We start from the raw sequence: 15,127 nt of genomic DNA, 5'->3' as shown, positions 1-15,127 counted from the left end.
TTGAGTCCATGAATCTGTTTAGTATTTGTAAGCGTAGACACCGTCCCACTGAGGATCGTAGGGCTCCATCCAGAACTTTCTGAACAGATGCACCAGCTCAGGTCGCTCCAGTTTTCCACTCTTGTCTGTGTCAGCCTTCTCGAAGAAGGTGTAAGCAGCCTCCTGGGGCACATCGAAAGCTTTCATCATGGTTTTTAGTTCATCAACATCAACGGTACCATCACCATCATCATCCAGGACATCGTAGTAAGCGTTGGACAAGAGACCAATCATGGAGGCTTCACCACGTCGTTCCCTTTCTCTTTCAGCCTCAGCAAAGACTCTGTTAGACTCAACCCAGTTCTCCCTGAGAAGTCCGTTTACTGGATCCACTCCTTTGTTGGTGAAGAAGGTGTAGCAAGCAGCCCTCATCTTCTCGACCTGTTCGTCAGTAGCGTTTACCAGCTGCCTCATTCTGTCGGGCCAGTACAGGATCTCGTCGATCTCCATTTTGCCGTCACAGTCCAGATCGAAGGTGTCGAACCTCTTGTAGAGTCGGGAGACCATCTTGGGGTGGAGATCCTCTACGTTGAACTGCCAGTCGTTACCCACGCTCCTCAGGTATTTGTAACTCTCGTTGTTGGTCTCGTCGAGTCCTGGCATCTTGATGCACTTAGCTACAATATTAAAGTATTAAGGAATGAGATAGCTGTATAATATATAACTTACGTTTTACAAATTACTAATAAAACTTTACTTACTGATACTCATTAATATTATATGGCGTTTAAATATTGGCGGTTTTTGGGTTTTAACGGTTATAATTTAACCAGCCATGATATTAACGAGTAAGGTCATTTTTTGTTAAAATATCGGATGGAAATGGGCTGGGCACTCTATCTGTTCTGCGTTACAACAAATGTCTGACAACTGACAGATAAAAAACGTTCTAAGAAAGTAATAGGTCGAAAAGTAGAAATATTACAAGGTTGACTGACAAGCTTTTCAATATGATGTGAATACTTTTGCAAGTCTGAAACCCTCTGATGGGGGTGTAGGATTAAATCTTGCAATAACTTCTAACATCATATAGAATTTAACAATCTAACAGCTTATTTAAGGACTTGGTAAAATTATCAAACAGAGATTACGATTGCATAAACCCTGAACTCAATCTGAATGATTGTTGACTGCTACAGTATAATATGAGTATAGAGCAATATGAATTGAGGTGGACTTAGAACCAAAAAGTAAAACCTTAGAACCAACAAGTATACGACAACCACTCTGGCAGTGGTTCACCTAACGAACTTCTAGTCACTACAAAAGGAAACCTAGAATTATATTTTTGAAAGGTACCAAAATGTACTTTTATACCCTTCACTATAATTAATTTCATGGTCTCATTAGCCCAAAATACCTTATCTTCTAATTGAATGGAATTAACATTGGTAGTGCCAGGATTTAATCTAGATCATCCAGATACAATCACATAAGAAATATTAACCTGAAGTATTAATTAGATGTTACAGAACTCCTCCATTGCTAATTGATCGCATATTTTACAATTAGATGACCGGGAATAGCTCTAATTATAATGTAGATTACTCTTTATTAGTTTCCGGGGTAAACACCACTTCATTAACCATGCCAATCAACAAACTTGATATTAATCTCACCAAAAGTAGTGACTGGATGAAATCGAAGACCAGGGAAATTTAAGGGAAAATATTTTCGGATAAGATGATTCAGTTTTGGGTGTTTTAACTTTTAACTTTTTAACAGATCATCATTGAGAGAAATCTCTTGCTGGGGAAACTCCTATAACATTGTTATCTCACGTGTTATTTTACAGGTGCTACTGATACAGTAAAAGTGTTACTTTACAGGTGTTACTGATACAGTACAAACATGACCTGCTAGAGGATGCTGACAGTGCCATGGTAGTCGTTATGAGTGAGCTGCTACAAATACAAGAGACTGAGTTGGCTGTGCTCATCTCTCAGCTAGTTGTTACGGTGAGTGTTTCTATATTATTTTCATTAAATTATGCATTATGTTGTAATATAGTAATTTTTTTGTGTGCATGGATAAATTAAATTATATTCCCTAGTTTGAACTTTGAATCGTTCTTTAATTGCGATGCGATAAACTAAGTTTGGGTTAGGATTAGGGTTTCAGTTAGGGTTTTCTTTTTAGGGGAATCTTCATTTTAAGGATATTCCTTATTGGATGAAGTTGTCTGGTAGCCAATGTTTTATATCAGAAAAGTAAAACTAACCATTTAGAGCACAGATGAGGTGGAGAAGGTAAAGACAGGATTGAAGGAGACATCTGAGTCTGGATACAATGATAACGTGGCCCACGTCCTGTTATCAGGGGTCGCTGAGGTAATGTGCTGTTGTCACGTGCTGTTGTCACGTGCTGTTGTCACGTGCTGTTGTCACGTGCTGTTGTCAGGTGTCGCTGAGGTAACGAAACAGTGTATACTACAGTGTACAGTGTACACCATTGTTACATATAATATAATACATATTATATATTATATTATATTATGCATATAATATTATGTATATATTATATAATAAGTATTTGAAACCACACTTCTGTACAGTACGACGACAGTGTATTACTCGAGATAGTGAACATGAAGTACGAAGAGCTGAAAAGAGTCTGGAATAGACAACTCGTCTCCAGTAATCTGAATGTGAGACTTACCTTATAAAACATTTCCTTGTGTTTGATAACGCTGTCCTGGTTCACTATTTTACTTATTCTGTACCTTATCATTCTGATAACAGCTCCAGTTGGCTAATATCGCATTACACTGGTCTTTGAGAAGTTGAATAACTTTGTGATTTCTTTAATAAACAAGAATTTCGCCGCGGTTAAACCACGCACGATCAATTTTCCCTACGATGTACTTGTACCATTAACTCATTGATTCTTTAGAGTGAAAAGTGTGACTGGAAAAAGTGCACCATATTTACATACTATGTTTTTTATAAATGAGTGGGATTCGTGCATGGCAAAAATTGACGATTTATTTGACCAACGCAGCGCCGCGCATCAACAATAAATGAATCCAGAAAATTGCGGAAAATAACTTTGCGAAGGAGGAATTTCACTGTAATTAATTAACACATGGCTAGCGTCGCGCGCAGCATAACAGACGCTTCCTATACACATAATTATAGGGGAGTGGTCTATATTGCGAAGGAGCAGACTTTTGTCATCATCGCAGGTCCATCGGGCCACCTCATATATCCAAACCCGATTACTTATTCCCTACGATCTTTTTGCCTTCAGCAAGAGTATGGAAAACAAGAAATGCGGCCGCTTTTCTTTTGTGGATGGCCGCTCAATTTCCCGATCCGTGATGGCGTATTTATCATATTCCATACAACCTGGGGACGGCCCAGTCTTTACTGTTTATATAAACATGCAAATATGGCGAAGTGACATGCCGACTGCCGAGCGCCGCCCAGTTAATATAATTCTATATTAAATTTGAAAATCGTGTATACTTCTATGTAACCATATGTTTATTGTTTATGCAACCTGACACGGATCTGTGCAAAATAATAATACTAACTCAAAATAATAATAATATGCTATCAATTAGTGCCTAGTGGGATACGTACATGATGAAATTAATAATGTACTTGGTTGGTTCAGCGCCGCGCGCCAACAATTATATAATTCAGATTATCACGCAAAATAACTTTGCGCAGGTAGTCACGTACGTGGGCGATAACAGTGCTCGCAGGCACGTACGCACGCACGCACGCACGCTCGCAGGCACGGTCGCAAAGCTACCATATACAAAAAAAAACCTCGATCGCTAACCCTTGTCCTTGACTCTTTTGTGCCTTCGGCACGAGTCATGGATCGGGAAAAAATTAATGAAATCTTCAGAAAGGCCTATCAGAGACAGAGTTGTTGATGAAGGAGCGGGATTTGTACGCTTCGGGGCAATTGTACGACGCTAAAAATGTCTTCGGAGACTGGTATGTTTTAGATGATTTAGAAAGTTAATAATATTTTGTATACTTTTTAAAAGTACGTTATAGATGGAGAATCTGGTCGGGATGCACAATTTGTTGTCACGTGACAGCAATTAGCCAATAGCATCCACTATCGACCAATCATACTAACAATTTCGTAGTTTCTGACCTTGCAAATTATAAATTTGAATTTTCAAATTTTCGGTATAACATTAACAAGCATTCTGCATTGTAAAAATAGTTAAATTGTACGTTTCAAAAATAACCCTTATAAAACACCACAGTGTTGTCCACAAGTGGGGTCTACATGGACTAATGGGCCCTAACAGAGAGATAACGGAAGACACGTGGTCGGGGCAGGGCCAGGAGGAGATAGTGTTTGAGGAGGAGCCCTCTGATAACATCCTCATGGACGTGCAGTTCAGGTGAGAAATATTTATCTAATATAATTAGAATATTTTAGAATATTTTAGAATATTTTAGAATATTTTAGAATGTTTTAGAATATTTTAGAATATTTTAGGATATTTTAGGATATTTTAGAATAACATTTATTGAATTGATACTCCCTTGTTTATGGCCGTAAAAAGCCGAGGTCACAAACGAGTTGCCAGGTTGTGGAATGTGGGTTGCCTCGAGGTAAATATTTTTCATGCTTCCACAATTCAGGTATAAAGACGATAAAGCCTATCTGCTGAGTGAACTAAAGAATGCTAAACCTCGTCAGAGAATGTACGAACATTCTCTGCTTGAATACCAGGTAATAGAGTGACACAGCTGACAACTTATAAGCTCAAATTTGATGATTAAGCGAATATTTCGACAATTCCTAATAACTAATAAGTTATCGATTATCTTGATAAAATATTTTGTACCAATAATTTAAACCAGGGGTGTAGGAAGCGGGGGGGGGGGCAGGGGGGCCATAAAATCTGGGCAAGGGGCCAAAAAGGGCCAACTTTTTAATTTAGCTTTCTACAAATTTTTTCTACAATGTTTTTCTGGAAACTACTTTTGTTCATGTTTCATGCTACCCTGATAATTATGAGCCGAAAATATTTTTTTCGGTTTTCGAAGTTGGCACCTACACCCCTTCGACGCGATATACGATTTTGGACTCGAGGGTTCCCCTTTGTAATGCGATCTCGGAAGGCAGGCCTACCCTTCGCAATACGAACTCGGAAGCGGGAGCTCTGCCTTCAGAGGTACGTATCAAGAATAACTCGGACCGAAACTCGGAGTCAAAATTTTTCAATATTTTTCTGGAAACTACTTTTGTTTGAGTCCGATATTAATCTACCTTCACTTTTAACGAATTTTCTTCCATCTAAAATGCTAAAGTGGAAATTTTCGTCAATTTGTTGTTATTATTAGCTCTACCTATTTCTGGTTCTATCATTTGTCTCATCTCAGTCTATAACTTTGCTACCCTTGTTCTACAATATTCTGAAAGCGTTCACATTTCTCAGACTTCATATCATATTCGTAAAATATAACAGTCAATAGCAGTTGTATTGATATGTATTTGAAGAAGGTAGTATCACCGTTGATTTAATTAAGGAAACACATATTGTAGATATCTAAGTAACGGTAACCGGGGTAACGGGTATTTACTTATTTAATGACATATTCCTCAGCTCCGGTATGGGACAGTCACACAGTATGCAGATCGTCGTGATGGCGCGAACACCAAACAGCATTTATTATTGCTCCACAACTAATGCGCGCAGCCAGTGTAACAAAATAAACGCCGCGCAGTCACGTTTATTCGATCTGGCCAATGAAAATTGAGTAAAATGGTCAAGGGGGCCCTTAATGACTCTAACGAGACCCTGGTGGCGTAAAAAATCAAATTGTCCCCTGACAATACCAGCCTAATTATTTTGAATTTCAGTCACTTCTAGTTGTCAGTTGGTTGGTGATCTTATTTTTGAGACTAAATTGACTTTTTGGTGATATTGAACTTGTGATCTTGACTTGTTTACCTGCATGGTTGATGGATCCATTTTAAACACTTGTGATAGAAACTGTCTGCTTGATTATTACCATAGTTTTGCTGAACAGGTTAGAAAGTCTGTTGTCTGTTTTTCCCGACTAAAACCAAGGTCCTCATTCGGTGGTAATATTAGCCAACAATGTGTTTAAAACTGAATTATATCACAACGTAAATCAACCCGCATTTGTTAGAAAACTATCCTAAACAAGGTGTGCTGTTTTCAGATTTACCTCCTACAAGAGTACAGTAACTTTGATGCTGCAGCTAGCTATGTGGGACTGGTAGAAAAGGTTCACATCCACCCTCAATACAAGTCAGTATTAGTATTATTTTCAAGTTTGTAACACAACTAGCATCTTATGCAGTTGTTGTTTTTAGTGTTATTTAGTATAAAAATGATCACCTGGGCAGAAATGAATTTTTTGCGATTTACATTGTATACAAGTTAGTGCTGTGTCTATTATTTAAAGTTTGTCGCTTTATTGTCTTTTTATATGATATTCTTTTCATTTTTACTTGCATGTACTTAACATAACGTTACTTTCATAAACCGAACACTGTCAGATTATCACTTCCTTATCGCTTCCTTAACACTTCCTTGACAACTTTTATCATGCCCTCCGACCGAGTAAAAACCGGATAATGTCGAATTAATTATTAATTTTACTGCAATTTTATCCGTTTTCAGACTGAGTCAAAACTGGGGCATCCTAAAGAGAATATCAGACCATGTGTTGTGTTGTAATGTTGAAAAACAGCCCACATTTCAGCATATCAACCTCCTCTCACACTCACTCTTCCTCGAAGGTAAATAATTAACATTCTTCATTTTCACGTCCATTAGTAGTCTTTCAGACGAATCCTAATTTGTGCTTCAATTCTCAACTACGTCACATGGAGTGTTTTAATTGTTTTGATTTACAAGCTGACACCCACTAGCCTCTATCAGAACGCTGTTGGACTCACCACTAACCTTATTTATTAAAACTCTAAACCTTTTTACATGATCATTGACGCATGACAAGTGAAACCCAATATGTATTAAAACTCCCCACAGATCATGTTATTGAGTTTACAAACACTTCATACTCTAGTGTAGACATTTCATTTGGGCTCTCTAATTGGGTACCGTTACTTGTTATGTCATACTGATCTGGAAACATGAGAGTTTTAAATAGAATTTAAACCTAGATAAAATTCATACATACATACATCAGTGGCGTAACGTTGCCTGTTGGCGCCCCCTTTACTTTTGGCCCACCCTGTAAATACCTCATTTCATTTCATACTGATATGGGAACATGAGATTTTGAAATAAAATAAGATGTAATATAATTGTTAAAATGCACATATCGTAATATCTGGGGATAAAAGTTTACTGAAACTTCAACTAATTTGATATAATAAAATTTACATTTTTATAATTTACAGTTGAAAAATTTTGAAACTATTGAGAAATTAAAATAGTTCAATACCCCAGGCACGTTTAGACAAGTGTTACGAAAGACGATGATATATTTGTTACAGAAGAAACATCTTGGAGAACAGAGAGCTTTTAGCTTCATACTTAATGGTAAGTGAGGGGTTGGGTGAGATTTAACGTAGTGTGTGACGTCACGTCACGTGCTGTGTGACGTCACGTGCTGTATGATGTCACGTGCTGTGTACATTCGCAGTGTAAAATCTTAAAATGTATACTTTTAGAGAGTTGGGACCTTTATCTACAAACTCTTTACTAGTCTGTATTGACTATCTGATATGATAGTTTGAGTGAAGCTGACTAATCCCTCACCGCACTTAGTTACTTTAAACAGGATCAGTAATACTGCACAATATTAAACCTCTCCCCTCTCTCACAGTTGATCAGGTAAAGAAGAGTGAGCAGATGGAGCTGAAGATGGAGGAGACCAGATTACGGGAGATAAGGAGTGAGATGTGTAGCGGTCAAATTGCGGGAACTTTCCTCGCTTCTCTCCAAAACAAACAGGTCATTTTGTAGTGTGGCGTGTGACGTCATGTCACGTGGTTTAAGAAAATACGTTTTATGGCGCGAAATTTCGTTTATGTGAACTGTGCTTATATGTGAACTGTGTAAATACTAAATTTAAACCCTTCCTGCTATCTATCACAGTATTATCATATAATTGATCATATCACAAAGATTGTACCGTAATATATAATCTCTCAGTTGGCAGTGTTCCAAGAGCTGGTGGCACATTCCAGTAAAGATAAGAGCAGGCTGATGTCGGAACTATTGCTCTCAGAGATGGACGAGACTGCAACCTGTATCGCTGATATGCTCACTATGGTTTGTCACGCAGTGTGACGTCATATCACGTGGTGTGACGTCATGCCACGTGGTGTATGACATTGTTGACATGATTGGTTGATTCTCCAATCTCCTCTGTTAGTGTATGAGAGGAGGAGATAGTAAAATATAATTATCCACTTCTTGTCAGTGTTCATGTTTCCACGATGTTATTCGCTGGGGTGTCCGCAAGACATTTTATATCTTACCTTTGCTCTAAATCTTGCAATGCTCAATTCTCAAAGTCATCCCCACTGGATTATCATAATATGAGCTAACTATTCTACAGCATATTTGATGCCAGTAAATATATTAATCATTAAAATTAAGACTCCCCCACTCCTTAAACTCATACACATACAAATTGGAACGTCATGTCACGTGGTGTGTGACGTCATGTCACGTGGTGTGTGACGTCATGTCACGTGGTGTGTGACGTCATGTACTGTACAATGATAGTATCTCCCACCCCAGGGAAAGTTGGAACTCTCAGTTCTAGTTCACTCAGTAAGAGAGGGTATAACAACAGGATACAATGATAATATCTCGCACGTGCTATGTGCTTCAGATCCTGTAGCTGAATGGTGGGTTGCTTGCGGAGTTTTATGTGGAATATTTACTATTAACTTATTAAATTCTGATTTTTTGTCTTTCCGTAAAATTGTTTGCTGTTTTAATCAGGAACAACCGTCTGTTAGTTGATAGTATAATTGATATAATATATAAATTAGGAAATATCAACAACAAAAACACCGCTGATTCGCATTCTTTCTAGTCACCAATTTACTTTTACAGTGAAGAGAGCTTAAAGGCGTGGTTTCTGGCAGTACTGAGAAAACTCCTACCCTCTGATATCCCAGGTATTGCACTGCACTGTGACACTGCAATGTGACACTGCAATGTGACACTGCAATGTGACACTGCAATGTGACACTGCAATGTGACACTGCAATGTGACACTGCAATGTGACACTGCAATGTGACACTGCAATGTGACACTGCAATGTGACACTGCAATGTGACACTGCAATGTGACACTGCAATGTGACACTGCAATGTGACACTGCAATGTGACACTGCAATGTGACACTGCAATGTGACACTGCAATGTGACACTGCAATGTGACACTATGTAATTATGTTATAGCGACGTGTTTATTTATCCCTGTTTATAACTTCTGATTTCTACGAAGAAGAATTATATTATGTAGACTTAATTTAAATCATCTTTTGTTGCATTATCAAACTATGTTGCATGATACACATTTTGTAGAGCATAAGGAAATTAACTCTGATATTTTTGTAATCAATAATACTTAGAAATAATTAAGATACTATAATAAAATTCTCTGATCAGCCAGCCAGTCAGTGTACAAGAAGCTTACCTCCCCCGACCTCCCGACCCCGGAGGTGCTACAAGGAGTGGATATAGTCCCAGCTGAGAAGAGGTGGGGCCTGTTACCCTCTCAAATAACTGCAGTACTGGAGGCTATGAGAACTGAGGAGCAGTTACTAAAGGTGGGGTTGTGAGCTGTGTTATCTGTGGTAACTGTGGTAATTGTGTTATCTGTGGTAAATGTGGTAACTGTGGTAACTGTGGTAACTGTGTTATCTGTGGTAACTGTGGTAACTGTGTTATCTGTGGTATCTGTGGTAAATGTGTTATATGTGGTATCTGTGGTAACTGTGTTAGCTGTGTTATCTGTTTTATCTGTGGTAACTGTGGTAACTGTGGTAACTGTGTTAAATCTGGTAACTCTGGTAACTCTGGTAAATACTAAATGTAGTAACCACTCTATCCTCCCAGGATGAGGAACTGTCTGAAGAGGAGCTGAAACTGAGGATAGAGGAAGTGTACAGAACACAAACATTACACTGTCTTAAAGAGACTCCTAATCTTATCACCGCTATTAGTAACTACAGGTACAGATAATATAGAGATAACAGTAGTTCTTATCAGCAACGTACGGATAATTGAAACATGTAACCTGCGAAACGAAACATATTGTTTTCAATTTGGAAAAAGATCTTTCGAGTATACAGTAACAGGGTGTTCCACATGAAATGTGACTATTTTGAAACAATAACGTTACAATAATACAATCTGCATCAATTCCAGTTATCTAAAGTTCGCGTAAAACATGTCATTACTCATTATACAAGACAATCACGCCTCTACATCACGTGTTACAAAGTCTTCATCACTTAAAGTCACTGATGGGGATGGTGAGACCTTTTGATGTTCACTTTCACTTTCACTTTCACTCGCCTCCTCAAGAACATAATCCATATATTCTTCACTATGAGTATGACTTTCTACATTTTCACCTTGATTTCCTCCGATTAATTGATGCTGGGTTTGATGGCTACTACCCACCACCCCATGATGTGAAGTGACGTCGCTCATCACGTGACGTGACGTCACAGACATGACGTCACTCACCGTGTGACGTGACGTCATACTCACTGGTGCTGGGTGAACTTTGCCCTGATATCTTCCTTTTCCAAATATCATTAGTTTTGTCATGAGAACAGCTATTCCCACAATAACCATGGTCGCCACAGCAACACATATGAGAATCCACGGGAGATTGTCCGCCACGAGATGAGAACGTCTGCTTGGTAGAGATGGAAGTGTTGCCATGGTCAACTCGTAGATCTTTGTTACTTGATTTCCTAGATTCCTGTTAAAGACAGTGCATGTCCACCTCCCTTTGTCATTAGTATCAAAGTTTTTAATCTCAATCTGGGATACTATTCTATGGGTAGCGTTATTCACCGTGTGGGTTTCCCTTGAGCTTGTCTTGAGTTTCCCATCATGAATCCAGCTCGCAGCAAGGAAGGGAGCACCCGAGGCAGAGCAAGTGAGAGTGTAGGATCCCCCTAACTGTGCTTCTACAACTGAAGAAGGTTCATCACAGAGTCTAGGAGTTGCATCAGGACACACGGAGATGTACTTGAAGACCACACATTCCCCGGGCTCACTTGTTATCCTCACTGTGTCACGAAGTCTTGTGTTCTGGAACTGTGCCCAAATCAGTTCCGACCTGTAATTATACTCCACTAACCCCATTGACCCTGAGTTAGTGTTTCCCATAGCAACCAAATAAAAGTCACTATTCCTGTCTGATAACTGGAAATAATCTCCCATTTGTTCGGGGAACTCAAAGCGTTCCCCTGCTTGCTTAACCCCAGATATGGTCCCATGTAGAGTTACCAGTATCTCTGGGTGGAACACGATTGTAAGGGGAATGTTACCTCCAGGGCTACTCACAAAATGGACCTTGCTCGTAGAACAATCATCCCAGAAGTAGTAAGTTTTGAATTCAGCAGTCAGTATACCAGTCACTGTATCAGGCTCCGTTGTAATGGAGAAGCCTGCGTCCTGGTTCTCAGTTATCATCTCCCATTTTATCTCATTGTAGAGATACGTACACGTGTCAGGGCAGTGTGTTTCTAGCAGAGCTGAAGGTTTGATAAGGAACACGCAAAACAGAGACCTAAGCAAAACCAGCATACTATCAAACAAAATGTGTAGTGTTCCTGTTTATTGCGACAAGGAAAAGGCTCTTATCAGGAAATGTTCTACGTTTCAATGTAACAACATCGTATTCATGATTCAACAAGATTACTAATAAATTAATAAATAATGTTCCCATCTGGATATTACATAGTATCAAACACAGTGCTTGTGGATGGTAACAAGTAACTAAGTGTGTGTAGTTTTAATCTTTTATAGTAAAATAGTAACAGAATACGTCTTGTAGTATGTGTAGTTTTAATCTGTTATACTTATTAAATTAATAAAGCGATAAGTAGAGAACTAGATCACGCTTGATTATTCATCTGGAGTCTGGACTCCGTGATACAAGCTTGTCTTGATAAGTTTACAAAATTTTGTAGTGGAAATTAGGTTTGATAATAAGGTGATAAGCTTATGTAAGTTTAACTGATAACGTTAGTTTTACTTCAGATAACACAGCCACATGTGGTCATTCTTACTTTTTAAGCATTTTTACTCTCATCAGAGCCACATGCTTGCAGATGATATGTTTTGAAGGGCAGCATGTTTAAAACAAAATAAAAGATTTGGAGTTGATGAAATATGTTTGAACGAAAGAAATACATTTCTATTCAAGTTAAAATGCACATTTGACCAATTAAATAACACGGTCATTCTTTAAAAACGATTCCAAGATATTCAGAAATTAAGCTTTGTTTTGATTTGTTTTGATTTTTTTTTGCAAAAGTTTTTCTGCAAAATTTTTTCTACAAAATTAACACTACAGAATTAACGTGCTTCGATATATAATCATTCTATTTAAAAAGTAATCGTTACCACAAAATCTATATTAAATCGGTCATTAGATCATAAATCTACAAACAATAATCACTGTTTTTTTAATTTGTATATAATGCTTTTCAAACTTTACACGTACACTGTTATACAGTGTACAGCGATTATGTATAACGTATAAAATATATCAAAATATGGAACTAGCTTGCATAGTCGCAATGCCAATATAATCAATTACTTGCCGAAATTAGTTGTAAATTAAGCTAAGCATATTTTGTCATGTGTATGACTATAAGTCTCATATCGAAGTCCGTAAACACTATTTATTAGAACAAAATTATCGCACAAGACTGAAAAAGTCTTCTGAACGGACCATTTTTCAATTGGCAGTATAATAACTTTACTTTTTTCCTGTTTCGAGTCTTCCGTCTCTCGGTCTTTCAGAAAAAAAATGATGGCGTTATATTTTACAAATCTTCTAAAATGGATCGTAAGAAACACATTAGTTGATCGCAAGAAAACCATTACTACCCAAAATTCTATCTTTCTCAAAGCTTCAAAGGTTTCAATAAGAGCTTACCCGACTGTAGAACGCATCACCAAGTTTATGATTGAGGTTCCTTGAGAACCTCATAGGTATGTTCGTCATCACTAGGTTCGTGGGTTTCAGCGGCAGCCTCCTTTGTGGGCTTCATCCTGGGCCTTTTCTTAGGTTTCTTAGGTTTCTTGCTCCTAGATGCAGTGGCTCCAGCATACATGTACATTGTACTCTGAAACATCGTTTGTATATGTTATGGCATTCTCAATGTATTCGTGGTTTTCTTCCGTAAGAGGCTCAGTGAGGATGGTATTCTCAATGTATTCATGGTTTTCTTCCGTAAGAGGCTCAGTGAAGATGGTATTCTCAATGTATTCGTGCTCTTGAGTCATGATTTCTGGATGTCCACCTTGAATAACTTTAAGTTGGAGCTCGGTTTGATGGCTATCTCGTTGTGTACTTGTTGGGTTTGGATGTTCCTCCACCTGATGTCTTGTTCCTCTTCTTTTTAGTAGCTTTATTATCAGGATAACTACTCCTGCTGTTGCCATGACAGCAAGAAGTACAGATACCAATATCAGTGGAACAGTTGTGTCTCTTGAGTGTGATCCCGGTTTAAGAAAACAGTCTTTAGCTTTGACAGCATATTTGTGACTGTTCTCTCCGCTTGGCAGAGTGAGCAGTTATCTTTAACTCCAAAGAATCCTTCACCGCAGGAACTTTCTTTAAACTCGCAGTCCTGTATCTTGACGGTAGATTGGGGACTATCGCTACCGTGGGGGCAAGTGTGACATATGTCAGTGCCATATTCACCTTCTTCGCATGGGCTTGTGACAGTTTCACATTCTTGGACTTTTACAGAGTGCTTTTCACTTATCTTCCCTATTGGGCACTTAGTGGAATTGTTGTTATAACCAAACTCTCCTTTTCTACAGCTACTCTCAACTTTAACACACTCCTGTATTTTTACAGAACTTGTAGAGCTTATCTCACCCTTTGGACATACTTCACAGTAATTTCCACTCCTATAGGACCCGTCTTCACAGCTGCTTGTTGTTAATATACATTCCTGTACTTTCACAGCATTTTCCGGACTGATTGCTCCCTTTGGACATACCTCACATTCATCCTCTACGCCATAAGTTCCTTCTTCACACTGACTCTCGGCCGAGAAGCACTTTATACTTCCAGCATGACTTGTTTGTCCTTTAGGACATACCTCACAGCCTTTATCAACACCCTTCTCACCAGCCACACAGCCGAACCCTACCTTGGTGATATTCTTGGTATCTAGAACCTTATCACCGTCAGTGACTTTGCACAATACCTGATCTTTATCATGTAGTGTCAAAGTAAGGTTAATAAAAGGGGGTTCGTTATACTCTGAGCTACCTTTATTGATATCATTTTCTTCAACACCATGACAATCTAAAGTAACTTGATCTAGAGGCCAGCCTTCCACAGTCCACTCAAATGATGTTAGTTGATCATTCTTTGGTATGTAATAGTCCTGCGATGGAGCTTGGGTTACAGTTGTTTTGCTTGAGTAGGAATATTTGATGGTCTTTGTCACATTGTTCCCGAAATTCCTGTTACGAATAGTGCAAGTCCATTCTCCTAGGTCATTAATTGAGAAATCCTGTATCTCCATCTGTGAAGTGATTCTGTGATTGGCTTTATCAACAACATAGGTCTCTCTTGAGTTCGTCACGAGTTCTTCATCATGAATCCAGCTCGCAGCAAGGAATGGAGCACCCGAAGCAGAGCAATAGAGAGTATAGGATTCACCTAACTGCGCTTCTACAACCGAGGAAGGTTCGTCACAGAGTCGAGGAGTTGCATCAGGACACACAGAAATGTACTTAAACACCAAACAATTTCCCTCACTTTTTATCTTGACTGTGTCACGGAGTGTGACGCTATTGTTTTGGTACTTTTCCCAGGTTTCGTTGGATTTGTAATTGATCTCAAGGGATTGCATAGATGTTGCATTATTAATTAT

General features: G+C 38.5%; 2 protein-coding genes across 2 annotated transcripts in view; one reads left to right on the top strand and one right to left on the bottom strand.

Annotated features, from left to right (window-relative positions):
- Positions 1-15,127, top strand: part of LOC134825542 (uncharacterized) — a 71,351-nt gene that overhangs the window by 33,533 nt on the left and 22,691 nt on the right. The window contains exons 15-29 of the mRNA XM_063837774.1: positions 1,869-1,997; positions 2,268-2,369; positions 2,594-2,686; positions 3,898-3,989; positions 4,271-4,411; positions 4,656-4,746; positions 6,207-6,295; positions 6,671-6,789; positions 7,463-7,555; positions 7,842-7,969; positions 8,171-8,290; positions 8,765-8,874; positions 9,086-9,150; positions 9,648-9,808; positions 10,098-10,213. Coding sequence (XP_063693844.1) covers positions 1,869-1,997; positions 2,268-2,369; positions 2,594-2,686; positions 3,898-3,989; positions 4,271-4,411; positions 4,656-4,746; positions 6,207-6,295; positions 6,671-6,789; positions 7,463-7,555; positions 7,842-7,969; positions 8,171-8,290; positions 8,765-8,874; positions 9,086-9,150; positions 9,648-9,808; positions 10,098-10,213 — 1,649 coding nt within the window. The remainder of the gene's footprint in view (positions 1-1,868; positions 1,998-2,267; positions 2,370-2,593; positions 2,687-3,897; positions 3,990-4,270; positions 4,412-4,655; positions 4,747-6,206; positions 6,296-6,670; positions 6,790-7,462; positions 7,556-7,841; positions 7,970-8,170; positions 8,291-8,764; positions 8,875-9,085; positions 9,151-9,647; positions 9,809-10,097; positions 10,214-15,127) is intronic.
- LOC134824931 (calmodulin-4-like) lies at positions 14-643 on the bottom strand. The gene has a single exon (XM_063836945.1). It carries the CDS (start codon positions 640-642, stop codon positions 19-21), a length of 624 nt encoding a protein of 207 aa, XP_063693015.1. The 5' UTR covers position 643; the 3' UTR covers positions 14-18.

This window comes from Bolinopsis microptera, chromosome 13 (genome assembly GCF_026151205.1).
Source record: "Bolinopsis microptera isolate Bmic1 chromosome 13, MBARI_Bmic_1.0, whole genome shotgun sequence".
In the NCBI taxonomy this organism is placed as follows: domain Eukaryota; kingdom Metazoa; phylum Ctenophora; class Tentaculata; order Lobata; family Bolinopsidae; genus Bolinopsis; species Bolinopsis microptera.
The sequence above is the reverse complement of the archived record's forward strand: the minus strand, read 5'-3'. Positions and strand labels throughout refer to the sequence as shown.

Bases quoted from the DNA above. Each gene is read 5' to 3' on its own strand.
- LOC134824931 (XM_063836945.1), bottom strand. From the start codon at position 642: ATGCCAGGACTCGACGAGACCAACAACGAGAGTTACAAATACCTGAGG.